Source organism: Neovison vison, chromosome 5 (genome assembly GCF_020171115.1).
Source record: "Neovison vison isolate M4711 chromosome 5, ASM_NN_V1, whole genome shotgun sequence".
NCBI classification, from domain to species: domain Eukaryota; kingdom Metazoa; phylum Chordata; class Mammalia; order Carnivora; family Mustelidae; genus Neogale; species Neogale vison.
This window is the reverse complement of record NC_058095.1, coordinates 14,944,386-14,971,606: the sequence shown is the minus strand read 5'-3', so window position 1 is coordinate 14,971,606 and position 27,221 is coordinate 14,944,386. Positions and strand designations below refer to the sequence as shown.

The 27,221-nt window shown below is 43.4% G+C and overlaps 1 protein-coding gene across 2 annotated transcripts in view; it reads left to right on the top strand.

The window, feature by feature from the left end:
- MAP3K3 (mitogen-activated protein kinase kinase kinase 3) overlaps positions 1-27,221 on the top strand; it is a 62,821-nt gene that overhangs the window by 16,855 nt on the left and 18,745 nt on the right. For both annotated transcript variants that reach the window (XM_044247653.1, XM_044247655.1), the window contains 4 exons: positions 6,663-6,703; positions 12,056-12,155; positions 15,562-15,675; positions 25,328-25,448. In XM_044247653.1, coding sequence (XP_044103588.1) covers positions 6,663-6,703; positions 12,056-12,155; positions 15,562-15,675; positions 25,328-25,448 — 376 coding nt within the window. The remainder of the gene's footprint in view (positions 1-6,662; positions 6,704-12,055; positions 12,156-15,561; positions 15,676-25,327; positions 25,449-27,221) is intronic.

The following is a 27,221-nucleotide window of genomic DNA, read 5'->3' as shown; positions in this document are numbered from 1 at the left end:
GAAAGATAGTCCACAGGGTCCACAGCCAGGACCCTGGTTGAGGGTGGCCAGACTGACCTGGGACATGGCTGCCAGAGAAGGGAGTATAGAATTCAGTGATATTTCCAGCTCTTGGTGAGAACTAGTCAGAAAGCCCCAAACTAACTTCAGGAGAGGCTAAGTGATACAGAGAAGCATGGGGAATACCTGTTCGTATTCTGCCTGTGGCTTGGAAGTGCTGCCCCAGACACCCTCCCCTGGGGGGAGGCATTACATCATACATGGAACATGTATACTGCCTCCCTCTGTCTACAGTGTGCACCCTGACACGCATTTGGTCCCACGGGTTTTGGCTAAAGGCTCATGGACTTGCGTTAACATTTATTGAGCACTTGCTATGTCCCAGGCACTATTCTCATATCTTGACCTAAATATTTTATTGAATTCTTCTGATAATTCCATGAGATAAATATTGTTACTGTTTGCACTTTACAGATGCGGAAACTGAGTCACAGGTTAGTCAAATTCAAGATCATGGAGTTAGGAGGTCGTAGAGCCAGGAGTTGAAGCCAGATGGTTTGACTCTAATGCTGCGTTCTTACCAGTGACTTACCTGCCTCAGTTACAGGGCAGTTACACTTCCTGCGAGAGAGGAAGTGTCATGTGAGAGATTGGGGCTGGTCAGAGATTTGGGGATTTTCTATTTATAAGTTGCCTATTTTTTATTCCTACTGAAGAGAAGATGTGAAAAAGGGGGAGAAATCCAGAGGCAGAAAGTCCAAACATAAGGAACATCACATGTTGGGGAGGGGTGGGAGAAGGCATGAGGAAGAGGAACCAGCAAAGAAGCAGTAGTGGTTACAGTGGTGGCAGGTTGTCTGGGCTGGGACAGAGTCACAGAAGGCAAGGGAGGAGAGAACCTCATTAAAGAGGATTTGGCCACCAGTGTGAAATGTCTCAGAGAGGCAAGGAGGATGGTTGGCAGGAGGAACTGAATAAAGTTATCTTTATCTGAACTTTCCTTATCCATGGCTTATTCTGGTCAGCCTGACAGGGGGAAACTCAGATTTAGGAGCTTGGCAGATGTGGGCACCCGTGGGGTACATGCAGGCATCCTGCTAGGGAAAGGCTGTCACCACATCAGAGAAGGGATTCAGAGCATGAAGCATCTTTGTTTACACTGCTTTCTAATCACAGGCCTGGTTAGTCTTGAGTAGGAGTGATTTATGGTTTAAGGCAAAAGTTTAATTCCCTTTCTAACTGAATTCACATAGAATAGTGCTTGAATTATGAACGAGATGAAATAAATTTAGTTCCTTCAGTCCCACAAAGGGACAGAGGAGATTCCTTTATAAATGCATCAAAGTAGGGACGCCTGGGTGGCTCAGTTGGTTAAGCAGCTGCCTTCAGCTCAGGTTATGATCCCAGCATCCTGTGATCGAGTCCCACATCGGGCTCCTTGCTCGGCAGGGAGCCTGCTTCTCCCTCTGCCTCTTCCTGCCATTCTGTCTGCTTGTGCTTGCTCTCTCTCCCTCTCTCTCTCTGACAAATAAATAAAATCTTAAAAAAAAAAACTATAAATGCATCAAAGTATGTCCCAGTTTAAGAGTTATTGCTATATGCTTTTTTATTGCTATAAAAAGTTAGAGAAAGGGCGCCTGGGTGGCTCAGTGGGTTAAGCCGCTGCCTTCGGCTCAGGTCATGATCTCAGGGTCCTGGGATCGAGGCCCACATCGGGCTCTCTGCTCAGCAGGGATCCTGCTTCCTCCTCTCTCTCTGCCTGCCTCTCTGCCTGCTTGTGATCTCGCTCTGTCAAATAAATAAATAAAAAATCTTTAAAAAAAAAAAAAAGTTAGAGAAAAACCAAGATTTGTTTATTTATTTATTTTGAAGGGGGGAAGAGAGAGCGCATGAGAGGGAGAGAGAATGTCCCAGCCAGGGAAGAGAGGGGCAGAGTCAAAGGGAGAGAGAGAATCTCAAGCAGACTGTGCTGAGCACAGAGTCTAACTCGGGGCTCGATTTCTCAATCCTGAGATCATGCCCTGAGCCAAAATCAAGAGTCAGAAGCCCAACTGACTGAGTCACCCAGGCATGCCCTACAATTTTTTTTTTAATCAACAGAAAGAAATAAACCCTAAGGGAATCTGAAAAAACTATGAACCTTAGGTAATACATCGGTATTGGTTAATTAATTGTAACAAAAATAAATGTACCGTACTAATGTATGATGTCAATAGAGGAGACTGGTGGGGAGAAGAGTATGTGGGCAGATAGAGATCTGCTCAATTTTTCTGAAAACCAAAAACAGTTCTAAAAATAAAATCCAGGGGCACCTGTGTGGCTCAGTGGGTTAAAGCCTCTGCTTTTGGCTCCGGTCATGATTTGGGATCGAGCCCCACATCGGGCTCTCTGTTCAGCAGGGAGCCTGCTTCCTCCTCTCTCTCTCTGCCTGTCTCTCTGCCTACTTGTGATCTCTGTCTTTCAAATAAATAAATAAAATCTTAAAAAAAAATAAAATCTCATAATTGAAACTTAGTTTATTCATTAATTTTTTTTCTGGCAACATATTAGATAGTACATCTTGCAAATTTTTTTACGATTCAAAAATCCTAAACTGACTTTTCCACTTTACTGCCAAACTGCTTTTTTTTTTTTTTCCTTACTGGGAAGCTTGTCAGGGTCTTTTTTTTTTTCCCAATTTATTTATTTTCAGAAAAACAGTATTCATTATTTTTTCACCACACCCAGTGCTCCATGCAAGCTGTGCCCTCTATAATACCCACCACCTGGTACCCCAACCTCCCACCCCCCCCCCCCGCCACTTCAAACCCCTCAGACTGTTTTTCAGAGTCCATAGTCTCTCATGGTTCACCTCCCCTTCCAATTTACCCAAATTCCCTACTACTCTCTAACGCCCCTTGTCCTAACCTTATAAGCTATCATCAACATGCCATGTGCATTAAACACTCCCAAGTTTCAATCTAGACTTATGTCATTTTGAAAATAAAAGTTGACCCCACCCCAAAAACTGAATGCAATCTCATCCTCACACCTTTTCTGACCAATGACAGGCTGTGGTAAAAACAAACAAACAAACAAGAGGAAAAAATTCAAACTGGATTCAGTAATATTCAAATCTCTCCTGTGTCAACAAGTTCTCCAAAGAAGGTAAAACAGCAAATTCCATTTGGTTTTTCAAAATTATGGCCAAAAGTTTATGGCAGGAAGATATTAAAGTTAATATAAGGTTTTCACAAAAAAAAAATCTATTAATAAAAAATAGTAATAATGAGCGCTATACCAAGGTGCGCTGGGCCGCGAGCAGCAGGAGGTGCAGGGCTGTGGTAACCGACCTGCCGCGGCAGACGGGGCTGCGTACTGAGCTGGCTGGGGGACTAGAGCGTGTAGGCAGCTGGAGGTGGCATGTCGGTGCACAGCACCCTGTCATAGGCACTGTGCCATGGGGAGCCCTGGCCGTGCTAACTGCTCAGCATTTCAGGGAAGGAGAAGAAGACCAAAAACTGCTGTCACTTGCATAAACCTTAAATCCACACAATAACTCTCTCTGCCCCGCCTTGCTGCTCGGGCATGCATGCATGCCCAGACACACCCACATACATACACACCGTAGCACGCACACGCAAGTGCAGACTGGATGCAGACACTGACCTTCCCATTCTACCTCCTTCATCCCTGTCTACTCACAACCTCAGCCAAAGCCTCCGCTGCTAGTTTTCCAGGCCCTGTACCTATAACTTGTTACATGACTGCTACCTCAGTCTCCTGGTTCTGACTCCATTATTGCTCCATCTCCACTATGAGTTCCAAAAAGTATGGTCACAAAAGATCCTTTGATAGTTTTTCCCATTGAAGCCCTGCATCTGTGAGTAAAATAAACCTCCTTTGCCTCTGAGACAAAGAAGTTGTAGCTTGGATGGTGGTCAAGGGCTGGGCTTCCAGGGTTTGAATCCTGGCTCACTCTTGAAAGCATGGTGACACTGAGGAGACTTATTTAACTTCATTGTAACTCAGTTTCTCCTGTAAAACAGGATAATAACAGTATCTGTTGTGAGGGTTTGTTTAACTGATAAATGGAGCATGTTTAGAACGAGGCTTAGTACACAGCAAATGTTCAAGAAACATTAGCTATTTTCATATACTGTTAGTGGATAAAATGGTCTGTATGTTACATTAAAAGGTGAGAGGCCGGGGCGCCTGGGTGGCTCAATGGGTTAAGCCTCTGCCTTAGGCTCAGGTCATGATCCCAGGGTCCTGGGATCGAACCTCGCATCCGGCTCTCTACTGGACAGGGAGCCTGCTTCCCTTCCTTTCTGCCTACCTCTCTGCCTACTTGTGATCTCTGTCAAAAAAATAAATAAAATCTTAAAAAAAAAAAAAAAGATGAGAGGGCAAGATCAGGACTGTTTTGAAGAGTTACCACATTGCAGGTCAGGGGAGCTTTGTTGTCCACTGTTTAGCATGTGAACTTTTCAGGTATATGAAGCTCTTTGAGCCCCAACTACACCTGGGTGGCTCAGTTGTTAAGCGTCTTCCTTTGGCTCAGGTCATGATCCCAGGGTCTTGGGATCAAGCCCCACATCCAGCTCCCTGCTCAGTGGGAAGCTTGCTTTTCCCCCCACCACTCCCTCTGCTTGTGTTCCCTCTCTTTATGTTTCTCTCTCAATCTGTGTCAGATAAATAAATAAATAAATAAATCTTTAAAAAAATAAAATAATGGGTTAGAAGAGTGCATTCTTATATTTTGATTCAGTGATTCTCAAGCTGTGGGCTAGGAATACCTAGGAAGTTCCCAAGAACTTTACAGGGGGTCCCTGAGGTCAAAACTATTTTCCTATGAATACTAAAATGTTACTTGCCCTTTTTACCTTCATTCTCTTAAGAATGTACAGTAGAGTTTTCCAGAAGCTACATGATATGTGTTATCACAACAGATTAAAACCAGAAGCTGACATGAGAACCCAGCTGTCTCCTATTAAGCTATGCATTAAAGAAATTTGTGTTCTCTCACTAAACTCTAAAAATATATGTTTATTTTTATAACAATGTGTTTATGTTAACATGTAATATTTTTAAAGTATATAAAATAAATTTAATTTTCTGTTTTAATTTCTCATATAGCAAATCTCAGTAGATGCAATCTATATAAACAAAAGCTCTTTGAGGTCCTCAGTCATTTTTAGAGTGTAAATTAGAACCACCCGTACAGGTCAGTGGACTGGAGGAGAATTCTAACCTTCTGATCTCTTGAGTAAAGGAAGTCCTTTATGTATCCACCCTACCTTTGACATTCTGTCCCATTCTGTTGTCTTCTCTCTCTGCTCTGTGCTTCTCATCTAAAGATACTCTGGAACCTTCTTCTTTCTTCCAAGCCAGTCTATTAATTTCTCTTTATTCTCAGTATACTTCTTATTCACTGATTATGTACTCTTTCTCTCCTCCATTTCTATTATTTTTTGGTTTCCTGACAGTCTTTTCTTTTTTCTGTATACCTGTTCTTTTCTTCTATAATATCTCTTCCCTTTTCCTGCCATTTTTAACTCCTTTGAGTCATTTGTTTGCCCTTTACAATATCTCTTCCTCCTTTATTTATTTCTTAACATTCTGATGCTCCAACTTCCTCCGATTTCTGATATTTACACTCTTTACACAATTCTGTTCTTTACCCAATTAATCCGTTTGGATAAATAGTAAGCTCAGATATTATATACCAGTCCCCTTGCTTTTCACTGGGGGTACAGAAACAAGATAGATGCAGTTCATGTCCTTCCGCACCTTACAGGTTACCCATGATGGTCATTTAGGACAAATCTGGGAACAGTTCTGCAGTAATTTGTCCAGGATCCCACTTTACCCCACTGGGAGTAGTATTAAAAGGAACCCGGGGGGGGGGGCGCGTGGGTGGTTCAGTGGGTTAAAGCCTCTGCCTTCAGTTCAGATCATGATCCCAGGGTCCTGGGATTGAGCCCCGCATCAGGCTCTCTGCTCAGTGGGGAGCCTGCTTCCTCCTCTCTCTCTGCCTGCCTCTCTGCCTACTTGTGATCTCTGTCTGTCAAATAAATAAATAAAATCTTAAAAAAAAAATAAAGGAGTTCAGAAATCTGTAGTAGCAGCAGCAACCATTTATCACATGTCTACTTTGTATCTGGTGTTTTATTTACATTATGTTGTTTAGTTCTCATAGCAGCTCTGCAAATTAGGTATGTTTAGCCCCACTGTACGCTGGAAAACTACAGATAAGTAACTTGGTTTTGGACCCATAGCTAGGAAGTATCCATCCCAAGATTTCTCTTTCTGTTCAGTCATATCAGCCAAGAAGGAAAGGTATCCTGGCCAGGAGGTGATATGGTGAGAGAAACTCCAGTGTCTGTTGTGGAAATGAGTGTAGAACTTAGAAATGACCTGTCAGAGCATTGCACCTGATCTGGGACCGCTACTTGGGGATCTTGTCCCAAGAGCTTTCTTGCTTCTGAGGTTAGAACTGGAAGGCTGCCCACTCATTGGAAAGGAATGCATATGAGGTAGAGAAGCTGGAACAGGAGGCATCAGGGATGTTTGTCTAATGTTGCTAAAGGACTACCTGAAGCTTACCTGGGAATGGCAGGCTAACACATGCCACAGACAACACAGAGAACCCGCTAACCTGTCTATCATTCCTTTGGCAGAGTGACGTCAGAATCAAGTTTGAGCACAACGGGGAGAGGCGGTAAGTCTTCCTTCTTTTTTTTTTTTTTTTTAAGATTTTATTTATTTATGTGACAGACAGAGATTACAAGCAGGCAGAGAGGCAGGCAGAGAGAGGGGAGGAAGCAGGCTCCCCGCTGAGCAGAGAGCCCGATGCGGGGCTCGATCCCAGGACTCTGAGGTCATGACCTGAGCCGAAGGCAGTGGCTTAACCCACTGAGCCACCCAGGCGCCCCATAAGTCTTCCTTCTTTTTTTTTTTTTTTTTTTTTAAAGATTTTATTTATTTATTTGTCAGAGAGAGAGGGAGAGAGAGCGAGCACAGGCAGACAGAGAGGCAGGCAGAGGCAGAGGGAGAAGCAGGCTCCCTGCCGAGCAAGGAGCCCAATGTGGGACTCGATCCCAGGACACTGGGATCATGACCTGAGCCGAAGGCAGCTGCTTAACCAACTGAGCCACCCAGGCGTCCCATAAGTCTTCCTTCTGATCAGTGGTTTTGTTTGCGTGTGCTGCAGCTCTCAGAAAGCATTGAACTTATGAAAGCTGTGTTCCCTGGAGTGATCCCTTTGGAGTCACTGGCTGGGTGATGGGGTCGATTGGGCACAGAAGAGTAATTTTCATCTTTTATTTGGCTTGTCAGTTGAATTTTATTTCTGGTCTCAGAATTGGAAGCCATTTCAGCTGCTGGTGTTTTGCTCTTCTGCTCTTATTCTGCCCCTGTGGGGTCTACCACTTTGCTAGGGAAGGAAGTCAGAACTCCAGCTCTATTCAGAGTTATGGCTTCCAAACACACTGACACTGTGCCATTTGTGAGCATCAGAAGGAGACTGTGATTCTCCTGTGATGTGATGCTGTTCCTAGCCCAACAGAATGGCCCTGGCTTTGTCCACAGCAGGGCCAGGTTAGGGAATTGGAAGTTTCTTTAGAATGTGTCTGAGTGGGAAAACTGCATCAAGTCTGTCAGTTGTGAAAGATTTCAGATCATTTGAGGATATAGAAAGAGGGAGTTTTTCAATCTATATTCAGTATCTTACCTTGTTAAGGAAGTGAGAGTAATGTTACGAAACCCTTCTGTCCTTTCCTCCATCGTTAGTGTTTTTTTTTGTAGGAAGTCAAGGTAGACGTTCTTTTGGAGAAAAATAAGACTCCACTTAATTTCTCATGTTATTTAAGAAAAAATTTATTCTTTTAAAAGATTTTATTTTTAAGTAATCTCTACACCCAACATGAGGCTCGAACTCACAACCCCAAAATCAAGAGTTACCTGCTCCACCAACTGAGCCAGCCAGGCATCTCTTGAGAAAAACTTACTTTTTTCCCTAAGATTTTATTTATTTGAGAGAGAGAGAAAGAGACAGCACAAGCAAGCAGGGCAGAGGGAGAGAGAGAATCCCAAGCAAACTTCATGCTGAGTACAGAGCCTGATGCAGGGCTTGATCCCAGGACCCCTGAGCCAAAACCAAGAGTCAGACGTTTAACTGACTGTGCCACCCAGTCATCCCAAGGAAAAACTTCAAGAAGCATACAGAACTCTGGTCATGGATAATTAGAATCCTGTGTGTGCATGCATGTGGCATATATGTGCCTAAGTGTGCTTTTAGGTCTCTGCTCCCTGCTGTGCACTTCTCTCCCATTGATACCCTCCTTTTCCCTTTGAGCATTTGGAAATGTGAAGAGCATACCCATGAGAATAAGCTTCTTGTACTATATAAGTCCCACCAGAGGACCTTAGTTCCTCCAAACATCTTAGCATGGGTCCAGATATACGGCTGCTGTTCTCCCTTAAAAAGGTATATTCACAAGCCTGCAAGGTTGCCAGAGGTTGCTGGGTGGATACGCTGTGATCTGCAGAGCCTTAGTTGTGCTGCTGCCATGTGGATTCTAGGGCTGTTTCAGGCCTAGAGGGAGGAAAGTCTTCTGAGCTCTGTCTCCAGCTGCTTATTCTGTGTCCTGCCAGTAGCAGGAAAGTTCAGTTGTCACTTCATTGTTGCTGCTTTTCACACTTCTGGAATGACGGGGCTTTGGAGGGATTGTCAAACTCAGAGCAGCAGAGAGTTTTCAGAAGTAGATACGAAATCAAAAGCTCACTTGTGTTGGAGTTAGTGATACAGTTACCCTCTCCTGAATTCCTGTTCCTAAAGTGGTATGCCGTGTTAGTGAGCGGACTTGCACTGAGAAAGTGTATGTGTTTAGTTTCAGAGAAGCTGCCAGATCGAAACCACAAATATTTAAGGTGGTCAGGCAGGAATGGCCTTGAGCAGCAGAGTGTTGGTATCAAGATTTTAAAAACTGTGCATTCTCTTTCTATGGAGCTGTTTTCAGGAGCCATGGCATTTCACTGTTTGCGTACTGTGTGTGGAATTGAGGACCTTATAAAGTTGGTGCAAGGAAGCCAAGTTCAAACTACTCTGTGCCAGATAGCTCTGGTTTCATGTGTTTCACGTCTTGGGATTTTTGTAGAGAATATTATTGTGGGCTTTCTTTACTTTTCGCAGGGGAATATGGATAGTATCTATCTAAATGTAGTAGGCCCTTATAGAATTAGAATGTATAGAAAAGAGAAAAGAAATAGTGACTTTTTCCATTCATCTATGCCAGGTATCCATTCTGTTTCTCTTTACTTTGAAAGAGTAGGAACCAGGTTCCTAATGCTTTTCCCTTTTAGCCCCAGGAGGATAGAAGAGGAGGACTATAGATTCAAATTTCTTCCCTTTGAAAATCTTCCTGTCTGGACAGTGGTGGGGGTGGTTGTCATCGGTGTTTGGCCCCTTTTTGAAGCACTGGCTAAAAATGCCTGTTGTTTATTGTGATGGCAGCAGCTTAGATCTTACCAAACCTGAGAGTCCTGGTTTCTGATCTTGACTTTGGGGCTGCTTTTGGAGGTTTTGAATGCCTCATCGCCAGACCAAATGCAGGAGCACTTATCTGAGCCTGATCCTCTTCTAGCAGTGTGCTAGGGACATCCAAAAGGTCTTCTGGTATTTTGTTCAGAAAGACTGTTGCTGGGGTCCTGATGAAGGGGTTATGATTTGCTATTAGGAATTAATGTGAAGCCATTCTCTTAAAAGACTCCAGAAAATGCCTATGTCTATGTAACCCATACCTAGATAGAATCTAACAGTATCACTCCCTGGAACAGTTGATTTGAGGGGAAAAAAGCATACAAGGATTACAATATGAATGGATTTTCAGGTGGGATATAAACTACTGTATTCAGCAGAATAATTTACAAAAATGAAAGGTGGTGATGAATGAAAGAAAAGTTATGGAGAAATTATTTTTCTGAGATGTTAGGCTTTGTGTGAAGGATAAGATAGACTATGGTTGATATCAATGTGAAAAGAACTTTATGCTATAATGTAAATGTTATATACCGGTGTTGCCCAGTACAATGGCCACTGTCACATATGGCTAGTGAGCACTTGCAGTCTGCTGTGACTGAGGAACCAATCTAACAGGTAATTTTAATTAGTTTGATCTGAACTAGCCACATATTGAAGAGCGCAGTTCTTGATGATGAAATTTATTTGCTGCCCACTTATTTGTGCCAGCCTGGCACAGAAGAGCGTTAAAGAAATTATCTGGTCAGATTCCATTAAAATCCAGTGGCTTAGATCCTCTCTCCTGTGGCTTTTTGCTCCTTCCTCTGGTTATAACACTTTCCATTCAGGGGGAGCAGAGAAGATGTAAAAGAACCATACACTTCTCAGCATCAAGGAGGGCACGGAGTGTAGAGGCCCCAGGTGTGAGTGCTGCTCTGCTGCCCAGCACTAGTCCGATTTCATCCAGTCTAGGCTGCCAAGAGATGAAGGTGGTTTTGATCTGCATTTCCCCCATCATATTAAACATAACTTCACGTGTTTATTAGCCATTCATAATTCTTTGAATTTTGTCAGCATATCCTTTGCCCATGTTTCTGTTGGGTTGTTTATCTTTATCTTACTGATTTTGCAAGGATTTTTTTCCCCCCAAACTTGATATTTGTTTTTCAACTTTGTTGATGGCTCATTTTGCTATCAGAAGTTTAAAGTTTTCTTGTCAGGGACATCTGGGTGGCTCAGTCTGTTGAGTATCCCACTCTTAATCTTGGCTCAGGTTGTGATCTCAGGGTTTTGGAATAGAGCCCTGTGTCGGGCTCTGTGCTCAGTGGGGAATCTGCTTGAGGACTTTCTTCTTCTCCCTCTGCCTCTCCCCCTGCTGGCATGTGCATTCTCTCTCTCTCTCAAATAAATAAATAAATAAATCTTCAAATTTTTTTTGTCAAATTTGTCTTCTTGTCTTCTGTATTTTATGTAATGCTTAGGAAGACCTTCCCCACTCCAGTATTTTTTTAATCCTATACTTTCTTCTGTATATATGTAATATATATATGTATATATGAGTTTCTTTCTAATACTCTCTTGTTTCATTTATCTCTTTGCTTATTTTTGTCTTAAGGATTTAAGTTTTAAAGTATTGGGTTGGAACCGTATGAAATTGCCACTGTTGTATCAAAAATTGTTAACTACCAGCCATATCATGTAGTTCAACCTAACATATTCATTACAACTTTTTATTCTGAAAATTTCAAATACACACAAAAGTAGGGAGAATATCACACTAAATCCTTCTAACTTGTAATGCAGCTTCAATATTATCAACATTTTGCCAGTTTTTTGTTTATTTCATTCTTCTGTGTTTCATTCATTTTGTATATATCATCTATCCCCACTTTTACATTTTGCTATGATGTTTAACCGACAAATCATTTTAACACTCTTTGAACAAGTTCTTGCTCTACTCTCTATTTATAGAAATAGTTCTTTGAACTGACCTAATGAGTCTCTCTAGAAAAGTGTCAGTATCAACACTACTTATATGACCATATGTGTCACTAGTTAAGAAAACTTGGGCATATAGCCAAATCGAAGGTAATTCCTTTGACTCTGAGGTAGGAAATCTCAATTCCAAGGATAATTAGCATTGAGATTCCTCTGGCATCAGCAATGGAAAAGACCTTTCAAGTCCTGGAGTTGAGTCATTTTGGAGTTAAGACCATGTTTTCAGGAACGCTGCTCCAATCTCCAGGTTTTCTTCCTAACCTGAGTATTTGGAACCTTAAATCCGGGTGTCCTGCTTTGATACTGAACTGTCATTGACAGATCTGAGCTGAAGTGAAAGCATATCGATTGGGACTGAACAGTGCTTGTGATGCTCAGAAGAAGGGTGAAAAAAATAAGGTGGTTAGGAGAAGAAAAGAAACAGAAAGGCAAGCTATGTGAAGGAGAGAAAGAACTCTGTGTTTAAAAGAACAGGAAGATATCACTCACGAGTCCTAGCTTTCCATATCTGACTTTTAAAATACACAATTAACCACACTTCCTATTTCTCTTCAGAATTATACCGTTCAGCCGGCCTGTGAGATACGAAGATGTGGAACACAAGGTGACAACAGTGTTCGGGCAGCCTCTTGATCTGCATTACATGAACAATGAGGTAAGAGACTAGATGGATGGTGTGGGAACAAGGAAAGGTGACAGCTGACTACCTTTTACTTCCTGCTTCACTGAGGATCTTTTTAGTTTGTTCCTCTAGTGTCATCTGCAGGTTTTCATTTTCTGGAGCCTCTTTTCTTAATTCCAGTCATTCTGGGATTTGTGGTTTTTACTCCATGGGAGATGACATAGCTGTTTCCATTCTCCTGCTCATTCAGTGCCAGTAGCTCTAATACTCCACAGTGGAATCAGCTGTGGTCCCAGGGCCAGGGCTTATATCGTCTCCTGGACGTTTTGTAGCTAATCTTTTTCTTTCTAGCGCAGGCTTAACAAGAAGCAGAGGTTTAGGAGGGGCTGGAGAGGTGTGGAAAACTGGTGGGTAGTTCCTTTGACGGTCATAAATGCTGGATTCTTCTCTCAGAGTTTAACTACCAGCTGTAGCTTGTTTCCAAAGTTAGCACCTGCCTGAGTGATTTCTTTAACTCTTCCTTCTCCTGTCCTCCACTCCTCTAGTCCTTATTTTTCATACTTTGAAAATCACCCAGGATGGAATTCTTTTGAATGTCAATTACTTCTCTGCTTTCCCAGCTCCAGGAAAGGTACAAGAGGCTACAGTCTGCTTGGGCTGGTGCTTTGCATTAGTGTGAGAGGCGGTGTGTTGATGCCTAGCAAAGAGTGTGCATCTTGAGGGAACTGAGTTGGAGGGCAAGACAGAAACCCAGGCAACATGCTGGCTCTTTGAGAAACTGGTCCTTACTGTGTAGTTTTGTTTTATTGGTTGAAGAGTTAAGAATCACCTCCATACACCTCTGAGAGAAGAATCCAGCATTTATGACCGTCAAAGGAACTACCCACCAGTTTTCCACACCTCTCCAGCCCCTCCTAAACCTCTGCTTCTTGTTAAGCCTGCGCTAGAAAGAAAAAGATAAGCTACAATACGTCCAGGAGATGAATGGATAAAGAAGCTGTGGTGTGTATATACAGTTGAATATTACTCAGCTGTTAAAAAAAAAAAAGTGCAACAACATAAATAGACCTAGAGGGTACTATGTTAAGTGAAATAAGTCAGACAGAGAAAGACAAATACCATTTGATTTCAATTGTATGTAGAATTTAAAATAGAAAACAAGAGAGTAAATAAACAAAAAGCAGAAACCGACCCATAAATACAGAGAACAAACCAATGATTAGCAGAGGGGTGGGGGATGGGCAGAATGGGTGAAGGGAAGTGGGAGATACAAGCTTCCAATTATGGAATGAATAAATCGTGGGATAAAAGGTACAGCATAAGGAATATAGTCAGTGGTATGGCAACAGATGGGGGCTACACTTATGGTCAGCCTAGCATAAGGTATGGACTTGTTGAATCACTGTGTTATATGCCTAAAACTAATGTGACACATGTCAACTATATTTAATAAAACAAATAAACCCTTCAGCTCGAGGGGAATTAAAAAAGGCATTTCTTCCATAGTTTGGGGGCTGAAATCTATAGAAGCTATGATTTGTTGGCTAAAAACTTTCTGGTCCCCTTTATTCAAAATGTATAATTACAATTGGGTATATTGCTAAATAGCTAACAAAAACAAGACTGTCTGATCTTTTGTGTTTTGAACGAATTTTAGAAATACAACAAATTTGGAAAATAAACCACTAACTCTATAGTTAATAAGTAATGCAGATGTAAGTATTTTAAAGTATGTAAACTAAAACATTTGAAATACAGGATATGAGGGGCGCCTGGGTGGCTCAGTGGGTTAAGTGTTTGACTCTTGATTTTGGCTCAGGTCATGATCTCAGGGTTGTAAGATCGAGCCCTGCATCAGTCTCCACTCTGGGTGTGGAGCCTGCTTAAGATTCTTGTTCTCTCTTTCTTCCCCCAGGCCCCCAATAGCACATGCTCCCTCCCTCTCTCAAAAACACCCCATGGGGAGTCTGCTTCGCTCTCTGACCTTCTCCTCGCTCATGCTCTCTCTCACTGTCTCTCTCTCTCAAATAAATACATAAAAAATCTTTAAAAAAAAAAAAAAACAAACCCCAAAAAACCAAGAGAACCCAAAAGATATAAATGTCAAATGCATAGAACTTTAAAAAATTGCACCTCAAGCTTCAGTTACTAAGAAAGTGAGACTAGGGGCGCCTGGGTGGCTCAGTGGGTTAAAGCCTCTGCCTACGGCTCGGGTTGTGGTCCTGGGGTCCTGAGATCGAGCCCTTTGTCGGACTCTCTGTTCGGAAGGGAGCCTGCTTCCCCTTCTCTCTCTGCCTCTGCCTGCCTCTCTGCCTACTTGTGATCTCTCTCTGTCAAATAAATAAATTTTTAAAAACCTTAAAAAAAAATGAGGCTAGAGTAAGCCAGCTAATTTGCATTTCCCTAATGCCTATGGCATAGAGCATCTTTTTAGGGCTTATTAGCCATTTGTCCAACATCTTTGGGTAATGTCTGTTCAAATCCTTTGCCCGTTGAAAGAATTGGATTATTTGTCCTCTTACTGTTGAGTTGTAAGAGTTCTTTGTATATTCTGGATATCTAGACCTATACCATATGTTTAAAAATTGTAGTTTTTTTAAGCTAAAGCCACCTTCCTTTATTCTATTTTATGATTTTTTAAAGCCTACTTCTTTTATTTTAAAGAAATAAATTCTTTAAACAATAATTTAAAAATAAGGGCGCCTAGGTGGCTCATTGGGTTTAAGCGTCTGCCTTCGGTTCAGGTCATGATCTTGGAGTCCTGGAATTGAGCCCTGCATTGGGCTCTCTGCTCAGCAGGGAGCCCGCTTCCCCCTCTCTCTCTCTGCCTGCTACTCTGCCTACTTGTGATCTCTCTCTCTGTCAAATGAATGGATAAAATATTATTAAAAAATAAAGATTTTATTTATTTATTTGAGACAGAGAGTGAGAGAGAGAGAGAGACAAGAGACAGCGAGCATGATCAGTGGGGAGGGGGAGAGGGAGAAGCAGGCTCCCCACAGAGCAGGGAGCCCAATGTGGGGTTCAACAGGAGCCTGTGATCATGACCTGAGCCCAAGGCAGGCACTTAACCTACTGAGCCATCCAGGTGCCCCCAAAAGAGGCAAATTTATAGAGACAGAAAGTACATTAGTGGTTGCCTAAGGGTCTACAGGTGGGAAGAGGGAATGACTACAAATGGGCACAAGATCTTTTTGGAAAACTGGGAATGTTTTAAAATGGAATTATGGTGATGATTGTATAGCTCTGTAAATTTATTAAAAATTATTGAATTGTACACTTGTACCTATCTATATGGTTTCAATTAGTTTTAAGACCACCTAGTATCCAATGGGATTGTTTTCCTTCAATCTTACTTTTTTCTTGTGTATTTTGCTTATTTTTTAGAAACTAACAACTTTTCTTTTATATGATTCTTTTTCTGTGTCCTGTGTCACAGCTCTCCATCCTGCTGAAGAACCAAGATGATCTTGATAAAGCAATTGACATATTAGACAGAAGCTCAAGCATGAAAAGCCTTAGGATATTGCTGCTGTCCCAGGACAGAAATCATGTAAGTAGCGCCTATGATGGCCTGGCAGCTGAAAACAGAACTTGCTCTCCTTCAGGGGTTTACCTGGCTGCCTGGACAGAATTTTGTGCTTCTCAGCTGCTATTAAAGCAAGCACACAAGGGAGGGGGGTAGGCGCCTGGGTGGCTCAGTCAGTTGGCTATCCGACTCTTGATTTCAGTTCAGGTCATGATCTTGGGGCACTGGGACAACAGGCTCCATGCTCAGGGTGTCTGCTTGGGATTCTCTCTCTCCCTCTGCACCCCCACTTCCCTCTTTAAAAAAAATTTTTTTAAAAATGAAGCAAGCACTTAAGTGCAGCCCAGCCCACCGTGTCATTGGCCAGATAGCATTTTGCATGTGATTTCACTGCAAAGTCAAATCTATGTTAAAGTTGCAGCTAGGGGCACCTGGGTGGCTCAGTGGGTTAAAGCCTCTGCCTTTGGCTCAGGTCATGATCATCCCAGGGTCCTGGGATCGAGCCCCGCATCGGGCTCTCTGCTCAGCAGGGAGCCTGCTTCCCTCTCTCTCTGCCTGCCTCTCTGCCTACTTGTGATCTCTGCCTGTCAAATAAATAAAATCTTTAAAAAAAAAAAAAAATAGGGCGCCTGGGTGGCTCAGTGGGTTAAGCCGCTGCCTTCGGCTCAGGTCATGATCTCAGAGTCCTGGGATCGAGTCCCGCATCGGGCTCTCTGCTCAGCAGGGAGCCTGCTTCCCCCTCTCTCTCTCTGCCTGCCTCTCTGCCTACTTGTGGTTTCTCTCTGTCAAATAAATAAATAAAATCTTTAAAAAATAAATAAATAAATAAATAAATAAATAAATAAAGTTGCAGCTAAAGGTTACTTGGCTTGTGGCATGGGAAGAAGGAAAACATATAAGATAAAAGAGAAAGTTCTTTTTCTCTGTACTTATGTTGTTTCAATTTAATTTGGACCCCAACAAGAGAGTTTTGATTAGGGTGGAGATGCTGATTAGCAAAGACTGCCAAGGATTTGACGCTGTCATGTAAATCTCTCAGCAACTCCTCAGCAACCATGCCTGTGTCTTGTGACACATGTAGGAAACAAACTTTCTTTCTGTTCAATGGAAAAGAGGCCACGGAGTGGAGGGCCTCTTGTAGTTTATCAGTTGCTGCCTTACCAAATGGCAGGCAGTCAGCAGGGGCCGGCAGACATGGGAAGTTATGTAGCTGCTTCTCCTAAAAGGTCTCTGAAAGCCTACATTTCTCGAGTGATTGCAGTCTGAGTCTGTCTTTTTTTTTTTTTTTTTTTTGAGAGCAAACACAAGCACGAGTGAAGGGCAGAAACAGAGAGGGGGGAAGCAGACTCCCCACTGAGCAGGGAGCCCCATCTGGAGCTCAATCCCAGGACCCCGAGATTATGACCTGAGCTGAAGGCAAACTCTTAAGCGACTGAGCCACCAGGTGCCCCCAGGATCTGACTTGTAACCACCAATTTCTACACCCGTTTTCTTAAGATGCATGTTCTTTTTTTTTTTTTTTTAAAGATTTTATTTATTTATTTGACAGAGAGAAATCACAAGTAGATGGAGAGGCAGGCAGAGAGAGAGAGAGAGGGAAGCAGGCTCCCTGCTGAGCAGAGAGCCCGATGCGGGGCTCGATCCCAGGACCCTGAGATCATGATCTGAGCCGAAGGCAGCGGCTTAACCCACTGAGCCACCCAGGCGCCCCAAGATGCATGTTCTTAAAGGTTTCTTGGCACTCCTATCCTTTCCTTACGCTTGAAAACAGCCAACTATGGACAGCTGACATTGCTGCATGAGGACAGTGAACGCACCACAGTAGGACAGAGTTTAGGTGGAATGGTGCTCATGCATTTATCTGTTTATTTAAAGATTTATTACCATTATTATTATTATTAGAGAGAAGAGAGAGCACAAGCAGGGGGTAGAAACAGATGGGGAGGGAGAAGCAGATTCCCCACTGAGCAGGGAGCCTGACACCAGGCTCTATCCCAGGACTCAGAGCATGACCTGAGCTGAAGGCAGATGGTTAACCAACTGAGCCACCCAGGCGCCCCCTGACCTTTTATTTTTAAGGAAACATATTGGGATCGGGCTGTCGTAATGATGAAAGGGAGGCACAGGAGAAAGCAGTTGGGGGCCTTAGAATAAAGAAGACTTTTTCTAATATTACAAAAGTATCCTTGTGACTGAGGATTGTTCTCCTCTGTCCCAGATGTATCTCTTTTCTGAATATGTTTTGGGAAGTATTCTGAAATAAAATATATACTTTATTATTTTATTTCTCTGTTCAAGTTACTAACTTACTCCGTATAGTCTTTCTTGATTGCCTACTGTAGAGGATCTAAATGTAGCCTAGCATCCAGGGTTTATCACCAACTACCCTGCTTTCCAGCTCCCCAGTTTCGTTTTTCCACATTGTTCAGCACACTCCCCCATTCTGCAGTTCTTCCTTATCCCTCTTTGCCATGGCTGTCACCTTGTTTTCAGGATCTAGCTTGGTTTACCTGCTACAGTGTTGTCATTGTTTTTCACTGAGGCCATCTTGACTATTCCCTGTTCCTTTAGTCATTGGATAAAATGTGCCCACTAGTTTATAGGTTGCTTGGTAATTGCCCTCTAGTTGTTGCATATTTATAAGTTTTACCCCAAAAGATTATTAAGCTCCTCAAGAGCAGGAGCCGTGACTAATTGTTTTGGGACCCTACCCCACCTATCTTCTTAAGAAAACACAGTGAATGCATCTTGATTATTCGGCAGAAGTCAAGCAGAGATCATATTCAGCAAACCCTTTCTATACAGAAGAAGCTAGAATTGGGGTTTGGTTTAATGGAGTAATTGCTTGATTGGGAGCTAGTACCCTTGATTATGATCCCTTCATTCCCTTGATGAGAAGATATAGACAAGATATAGAAGATATAGATTTACATCCACTTTCTCATCCTTTAAGGGCTGCACATGGCTGCAGATACTGCTGCAACACCCAGGCTGTTTGAAAGATGACCACCCAAGCTCTGATGCCTATGACATTGCATTAGATGGCGCATAAAATAAATGCCACATTGATGCCTCTCTTTCTAAGGACTTCTATTTTTAAAAATTACTGTAATGTCAGTATAACCTTTTATAAAGTTGAAAAAGACAGTTGTTGGGGTGTCTGGGTGGCGTAATCGGTTAAGCATTTGACTCTTGGTTTTGGCTCAGGCGTGATCTCAGGGTTGTGAGATCAAGCCCTGCTTGGAGCTCCACGCTCCTCGGGGAGTCTGCTTGGGATTCTGTCTCCCTCCCCCTCTCCCTCTGCCCCTCCTCACTACTTACCCACTCTCTCAATTAAATAAATAAACCTTTTAAAAAAGAGAATTATCCTATGTAAACCTATCTCTGTAACACATTTATTGATATTTATATGTGCCCCTGCAGTTTTGGCCATATGGGTACATACTTTAAATGTTGTCATGTGGTCATTTTCTAATTAATTTAATTTGTTTAATATTCTAAAACAATTTTCTAATTAATTTTTTCACTTAACATTGTCATGCACATTTTTCTAAGATAATTTGTAATCTTCATAATTATTATTTATAAAGATGCATAAATCCCTTGAGTTGATATACCGCAATTTAATTAAATAACCATTTTTGTTACTGTCCGATCACTTAACCTGCTCCAACTTTTTACATTTGTAAAGATTTACATTTAAGACTAGTAGTGGTAATGGTGGTGATGAGATCTTTTCTTGGGAACTTCCTCAGCTATACTTCAGGGTTTTTTTTTAATAAAAAGATTTTATTTAGGGGCACCTGGGTGGCTCAGTGCATTAAAGCCTCTGCCTTTGGCTCAGGTCATGGTCTCAGGGTCCTGGGATCAAGCCCCGCATCAGGCTGTCTGCTCAGCAGGGAGCCCCCTCTCTCTCTGCCTACTTGTGATTTCTCTCTCTTGTCAAATAAATACATTTTTTAAAAAAATCTTTTTAAAAATGATTTTATTTATTTATTTGTTGGGGGGAGTGTATAGAGGGGGCTCAGGAAGAAGCAGACTCCCCACTGAGCAGGGAGCCTGACATGGGGCTCAATCCCAGGACCCTGAGATCATGACCTCAGGAACACTTAACTGACTGAGCCACCCAGGCGCCCCACTTCAGGCTTAATAAACACAAGTATCAGGAACTGGACTTGCTGTGTGCTCAGGAGTCCCACCTCGAGAACAGTGCTTCTCTAACCCTCTGTGATGAAATACTAGTTTTATTCTTTTAATTTCCAGTCTGCTATGGACCAATTCTTTTTAAAACACAAAAACTGGAAAATGAAATGGAAAAATAAATGAGGGACATACACAATACAAGACCCTAGTTCTTATTGCTAGAGCTGATAGGCAGAAAGTCATTCTGCTAAATTGCTGTAAAAGTTTGTAAAGAGTTATTTTCCGTTTCTGTATTACCTTGTTGAGGATTATTACACCATCGGCTGTCGCCGGGTCCCAGCCACACAGAGCACCCTTGAGCGCCCTGCTCCAGGACACCACAGCACCCTGCTTTACCTCCAGCTGCTAACTGACAGTCACTTAGTTTCTCTACTGAGTTTCTTCCATTTGTAGCAATCTGTTGCCTCATCCACCTTTTGTTACCACTTACACCTTCACTTCCCTTCTTATTCCTGTCTTTAAATGTGCAGTTTTTCTCTTTGAATTCCTTTTCTACTGATCCTTCTATGACAACTTCTGATCTTCCCTTTGTATTTACCTCTCCTACCTCACCTGGCCAAGGTCATGTTGCAAGCTTCATTATTGTTCTTACCTGAGAACTCCTGGAGTCTGGTCATCACAGAACCTCCCTTTAGTCTGAAGAGCCCCTCTCTAGCCTTGCTTTCTCCTGCCATTTTAAGATACTTCATCGTCTCCTTCAGTAGTTCTTGCTGCCTTAGGCCTGTGCCCTGGACCATTAACTCTTTTTTTTCTAAGATTTTATTTATTTATTTGACAGAGAGAGAGAGAGAGATCACTAGTAGGCAGAGAGAGAGGCAGAGAGAGAGGGGGAAGCAGGCTCTCTGCTGAGCAGAGAGCCCGATACGGGGCTCAATCCCAGGACCCTGAGACCATGGCCTGAGCCAAAGGTAGAGTCTTAACCCACTGAGCCACCCAGGCGCCCCTGGACCATTAACTCTTAATTTATTCCAATTACAGACTTCTTCTCTAACCATGTTTGTGTTTAACTTTTCACTCTTGACCTTATAACTTCCTAGGCTCAGATTTTCTACTATCTTAAAATAATCTCAAGCTTACATTCTTTTTCACTTCTATCTGTCCCAGCTACCTTAAACTGATGATGGCATTTTGTTTTGTTATCTTAGATTCTCCCTGACAAAAGTAGACTTCTGATCTTCTCATCCAGATGTTGCCCACTTCCCAAATATCCCAACAATGAGTTTGATGCTATCTTGTCTACTATTTAAGTTCAAAATATCAAGGATAATCTAAATAGTAATTCTTTTCAGTCTTATTAAAGTAAGGGGCAAGTGCAGGAAGATAGGATGAAAGTTTTTGAGTATAATAGCTTCAGTCTGGCCCCTCTTTAAACCTAACACCTTACATGTATAAGTGCTTTTGTCTGTCATTTGACTCTTGCAACTTTTAGAGGTCCGTGGCAAGCATATGTACTCACCAGTCTATACCTGGGGAAACCAAGACTTAGGGTCACTTGCCGGTGGTGAAGCAGCCAGTGGTGACAGAGCTGGTCTAGAATCCAGATCTTCTGACTTACAGTTCAGTACCTATTAGTTACCCTCCCGGAAAGGGGTCTTAGAGTTCTTGTAACCCTTGGAAGATCTCCCCCAGGTTCCTCCACAGTTTATCAGAAGCAGAACAGAAAGTATAATGTTGCCCATGGGGAGAAGTTGTGAGATGTTGTGTCATTCTCTTTCCCACAGCTCGGAGGGTAACCAAGCTGGAAGAAGGTGCAAGGGAAGACAGCGTTTTCAAGGGATTATATGTGGTCGCCTTTAGTCCAGAAAGTCACCCTAATCATATATAAGCAGTCAAAGTCTAGGAAGCACTGGAGAGTGCAAATAATGAAAACACAGATTTAGTCACCTTATCGCAATTTGGATGAACCCTTTATTAATTTTTTTTTAAGATTTTATTTATTTATTTGACAGAGTTCACAAGCAGTCAGAGAGGCAGGCAGAGAGAAAGAGAGGGAAGCAGGCTCCCTGCTGAGCAGAGAGCCTGATGTGGGGCTCAATCCCAGGACCCCGGGATTGTGACCTGAGCCAAAGGCAGAGGCCCCAACCCACTGAGCCACCAGGTGCCCCTGGATGAACCCTTTAAATACTGGGTGTTATCGGGGTGCCTAGGTGGCTCAGTCATTAAGTGTCTGCCTTTAGCTCAGGTCATGATACCAGTATCCTGGGATCGAGCCCCCAATCGGGTTGCCGGCTTGGCGGGAAGCCTGCTTCTCCCTCTCCCACTCTTCCTGCTTGTGTTCCCTTTCTCACTGTGTCTGTCTCTGTCAAATAAATAAAATATTTATTAATAAATAAATAAATAAATAAATAAAATCTTTAAAAAAGATATTGGGGGTTATCTTAGAAGAAGAAAATACAACTGTCGTAACTATTGTAGTCTTCTGTGCAAAGTCTCTTGGTGCCACCCTTGAAACAGAGGACTGGTGCGATCCTGGGGGCCATTTCTTACCTTATGTTCCTGTGAACCAAACTGAAATAAACACACAGACACACACACATGCATGCGCGTGTGCACGCGCGCACACACACACACACACACACTCCTTTACCCCCTGCAGAACTGAATCCACTTGTTCATTTTGTCTCTACCACCAAATCTTTTATCAAGGTAATCTGTGAGCCTACTCTTGTGACCACTTTTTCTGCTGATCTCCTAGTTTCCAGTCACTGCAGTCTTTATGGATGTGGTTCCCTGGTAATTTCTCATGTTGTTTGTGTCAGCTCTACACACTGTTACCTACAGAGTCCTTTGGTGAGATTAACACTGAGTAGTCAAATGTCACCTTCTGTTTGCTATGATTACAACGTTCTGTTGGCCACGCTTTATACTTGTGGGCTCTCCTTTCACTCCACTACAGTCCCCTTTTGTTTTTCCTAGCCCCTCCTTCCTCTTTCCCACTTCTTTTTTTTTTTTTTTTTTTTAAAGATTTTACTTATTTATTTGCCAGAGAGAACGAGAGAGAGAGAGGGAAAGAAAACAAGCAGGGGCAGCAGCAGGCAGAGGGAGAAACAGACTCCCCGCCAAGCAAGGAGCCCGATGCAGGACTTGATCCCAGGACCCAGGGATCATGACCTGAGCTGAAGGCGGAGATGCTTAACCAACTAAACCACCCAGGCATCCTCTCTCTTTTCCACTTCTAAGTTGTGCTCAAAGTTCCCTGAATCCTTGTATGAAGAATCCATGCAGTTCTCTTTTATCCCCTTAAATCAGGGTTTTCAGACTTGACTGAATATTACAAATACTTGAGGAGATTTAAAAAACACCAGTCCTTGGGCACCATCCCCAGAAATTTTGTTGTAGGTGGTGTGAGGTGTCTGAAGCACTGTAGGCAGTGGGTGGCTAGGGTCGAGACCCAAGACCTTACATTCAAGTATGACTCTCCTCTTAAGACCTTGTTGCTCAAAGTATGGTCCATGGACCAGCAGCATCAGCATACCTGGAAACTTGTTAGAAATGCAGATTCTCGGGGCGCCTGGGTGGCTCAGTGGGTTAAGTCTCTGTCTTCGGCTTGCGTCATGATCTCAGGGTCCTGGGATCCAGGCACGCATCAGTCTCTCTGCTCGGCGGGGATCCTTCTTCCTCACCCACCCCCACCAACCTCATTGCCTGCCTCTCTGCCCAATTGTGATCTCTCTCTCTTCTGTCAAATAAATAAATAAATAAATAAAATATTAAAAAAAAAAAAAAGATCCCTGCTTTGAAGCCTCCACTGATTCCCTTCATCTGTTTTCCAGCCTGTTGCTATAACTTCAGCCTTTTCTTCTACAAACCAATGCTTGTACTGACTGCGGAACCTACTTTCCTGTCTCAGCTCTTAGAGTTTAAAATTGAGTTTAGAGTATATGTTCTTCGGTGCATTTCAAATTCACGTCTCTGCGATTTATGGAATTCTCACTACATGCAAGGCCCTGTGTGCAAGCGGGTGTCCTCAGGGGGTTCATCATGGGGCTCTTCTCTTTCCGACTGCAGGGCTGTGGCCTTTCCTTGCCCTTCACTGGCCTGCTTCCCCAGTGTGTGGCTTTGACTGTTTTTTCCTTTCTGACTCTCAGCAGAAAGCTATTGCACATCGGAGGCTTCAGCAAGAACATTCCACTTCCCCTTGGTTCTGACTTCCCGTTAGAGCAAGACAGTTTGTAAAGACAGTCCTGCATGTGATAAAGTCTGGCATGGAGAGACCAGAGGAGGCTGCTTGGTAGCTGAATTCACCCCCGAGAGCGGGAAGCCTTTTTCCTGGAGGGCAGGATATAGTTTGTTTAGGTTGGACTTTTTTTTTTTTTTTTCCTTATGTGAGGTAGAAGAGCTAGAGAAGCAAGTCGAAACTTTGCCTTAAGTTATTTGGCACTCCTGACTCCCATTCCCACTCTTGGCAGTGTTCCACATGCTTGTAATCGCACCCCCTCATCACTGTCCACCTTCGGTTTTCCGCTTTCTCATTGTGAGGGCCCCTTGCGTTGCTTTGGTTTTTTTTCCCCCCCTAGGGCTCACTTGGTGGGTTGACTAGAACAGTGCAGAAGTGAGGGTGCATGTGGTGAGGTTGCTGACCCTATTCTGGGGTCCTTGACCTCTGGCAAAAATGGCACCTGTGATAGCCTTTCCCAGATGAGCACAAGCCTGAGGTGGTTTCTCATGGAAATTCTGGTGATACTAAGCAGCTGATATTTTGCTGTGATTTGGGAGGAGTGATTGTGGTTGGGTAGAAGCATCACATCAAGCTACTTTTAGAAATACATGTTTACCAGCCAGAATTCTAGTGCTCGCTTCGGCAGCACATATACCAGCCAGAATTCTGTTGGGCAGGGAGGTTGCGGTCATTCTCTATTCTGACCACCCCCAACTCGGCAGGTGGTCTCGCTGCTGAAATAATTTCCTGCTATTTTTTCCCAAGCTCTCTCTCTGGAGATTTTATGAGACGGTATTTACAACTTGCTTTTCTGTTTGACATATTATTATAGGAAAACCTGTTATTCTTCCATGCCTGGGTCATCACCTCTTAAACTGGGGCAGTGGGTCTGAGTGCTCAGATATCACTGAAGCTATAAAACTACAAAGAGGAAATAGTGGTTTGCCAAGACTGATTGAGGAGTGAGATTTGGGGGGAGGCTAGATACCTCGTCTATTGAAAGTGTGATGGCGGGGCACCTGGGTGGCTCAGTCAGCTAAACCTCTGCCTTTGGCTCAGGCCGTGATCCCAGGGACCTGGGAGGAAGCGCTGCATTGGGTTCTCTGCTCAGCAGGGTGGGCGGGTGTCTACTTCTCCCTCTCCTTCTGCCCTTCCTCCTTGCTTGTGTTCTCTCTCTCTCTCTCAAATAGATAAATATTTTTTTAAAAAGTGGGAAGGCAACTAAGAGCACGAGGCATCCTAGGGAAGGGCAAGCAGGCCCTTCTTGGCCTGTCTGCCTAAAGATGGCTCAGCCTTTTTCCTCTTACTTTACAGACCAGTCCCTCTCCCCATTCTGGGGTGTCCAGGCAGGTGCGGATCAAAGCTTCCCAGTCTGCAGGAGATGTCAATACCATCTACCAGCCCCCTGAGCCCCGAAGCAGGCACCTCTCTGTCAGTGAGTATTTCACCGCTTTTTTCCTTTTCATCTAATTTATCTGCCCATGCTTTTTAAAAATCAAGTATTTATTAATTTAAAAAACCACCATCAAACATTAATAGACTATTACTCCGTGTAAAATCATCCTCTAGGCCTTTACTCCCCCTCTAGGGGGGAAGGGGAAGGGTAGAGAAGTGGCTGGGATGGTGTCCTGATGCTCAGAGAGCTTACAGTGTAACAATGTGATGGCGTGACCAAGTTCCTTTATAAACATGTCTGAAAAAGGGATCCCCTCAAACATCTGCTGAAGACCTCTGGCAACGAACAGTCCACTCTCATTTTTGACCATTGTTTCATCAAAGAACTGGAGACCTGAGGTAGGAATAAGGCCCAACTTTGAGTTTTGACCTCAGACCTCTTGCTTCCGATTCCCGAGGAGTCCTTATGCTTTGGCGAAGATGTTGACCAATGAAACTCTTGGAGAATTAAACCAGGTTGCTGGGAAGGAGGAGAGACTTGACACAGTATATAGGATTGGCTAACTGGAAGAAAACTATGTAGCTGCCCCCAGGCCTCCCCAGGAAAGAAATCCAAGTCAGTCCTGTGCATTATTCCGGATAACCTAGTATTGCTCTGGATCCCATTTTCCAGAGTCTGAGGAGAAAGCCTATGTCCCGAATTGTGGAATTTGTATCAAGAGGCAAACCTGGCCTTATCAAACATTTGTGTTGAACCTACTGCCCTAATGTTGCTGAGACCCCCGCTGCTGTTAGGAAGACAAGTTCTGTCCACACAGATAGAGTTGCATCGAACGGAACTGCTCTCTGAAGATCTTGAGCTGAGCTTGGGGAATTCTGAACATCACACTGAGCCTGTCTGTGAGTGAGAAGCCTCCTGAGAGGGTAGCAGGAAGAATGTGTTACTGAGGCACTGACTTTGCCTTGCTGAGTGATTTTTGGAACTTGAGCAAACATGGTATTAAGTGTTGCCAAGCTGAAGATCTGTATATGAGTTTCATATTTCTCTAACGTTGTGGATAATTGGTGACTATGTTTTCAATAAGCTGGTAGAGGAGAGAGTACCAACCCCCCAGCAAGGAGGCCCTATCTGGAATATCTCTGGCTCTGGAATCCAGGTGCCCTGAAGCCTAGGAAACTCTGCCAGCTTGGCCTCTATTCCAGAGCCCTCAGAGAGATTGAGGGGCTGGAGGAAGGCAGCATTGTTCCTTTGTACAATAAGCAATGAGGATTGACATGGGGCGGTAATTGGGCCTGCTCCTGAGCAAGAGCCTGTGATTTGTGTGTAGAGGCAAGAGCCAAATGCTGGGCCATTGTTATGAGGAGCCATATGTGGAATTTCCTTGTCTGAGAATGCTGAGGAATAGGATTTCTATGAAGTAGTTCCTGTGTATCTAGAGAACGGCCAACGTAGCCTCCAACACACGTAGATGCAGGGTTCTGTCGTTCAGTAAGCAATGCATACCAGCCATTGAGCTAGGGTAAGGGCTACAATGGAGGCATGTACAATGGGGGCTATGGGAGGAGGCATAACCAACTCAGCTCAGGACTTTGGAGAAGCGCTTCCACAGAAGAGGAAACATCAGGGGCGCCTGGGTGGCTCAGATGGTTAAGTATCTGCTTTCGGCTCAGGTCACGATCTCCAGGTCCTGGGATCGAGCCACAGGTCAGGCTCCCAGTTCAGTGGAGGTTCTGCTTTTCCCTCTCCCTCTGCCTCTCCCCCTGCTTGTGCTCTAGTTCTCCATCTCTGTCTCTGTCTCAGATGAATAAATAA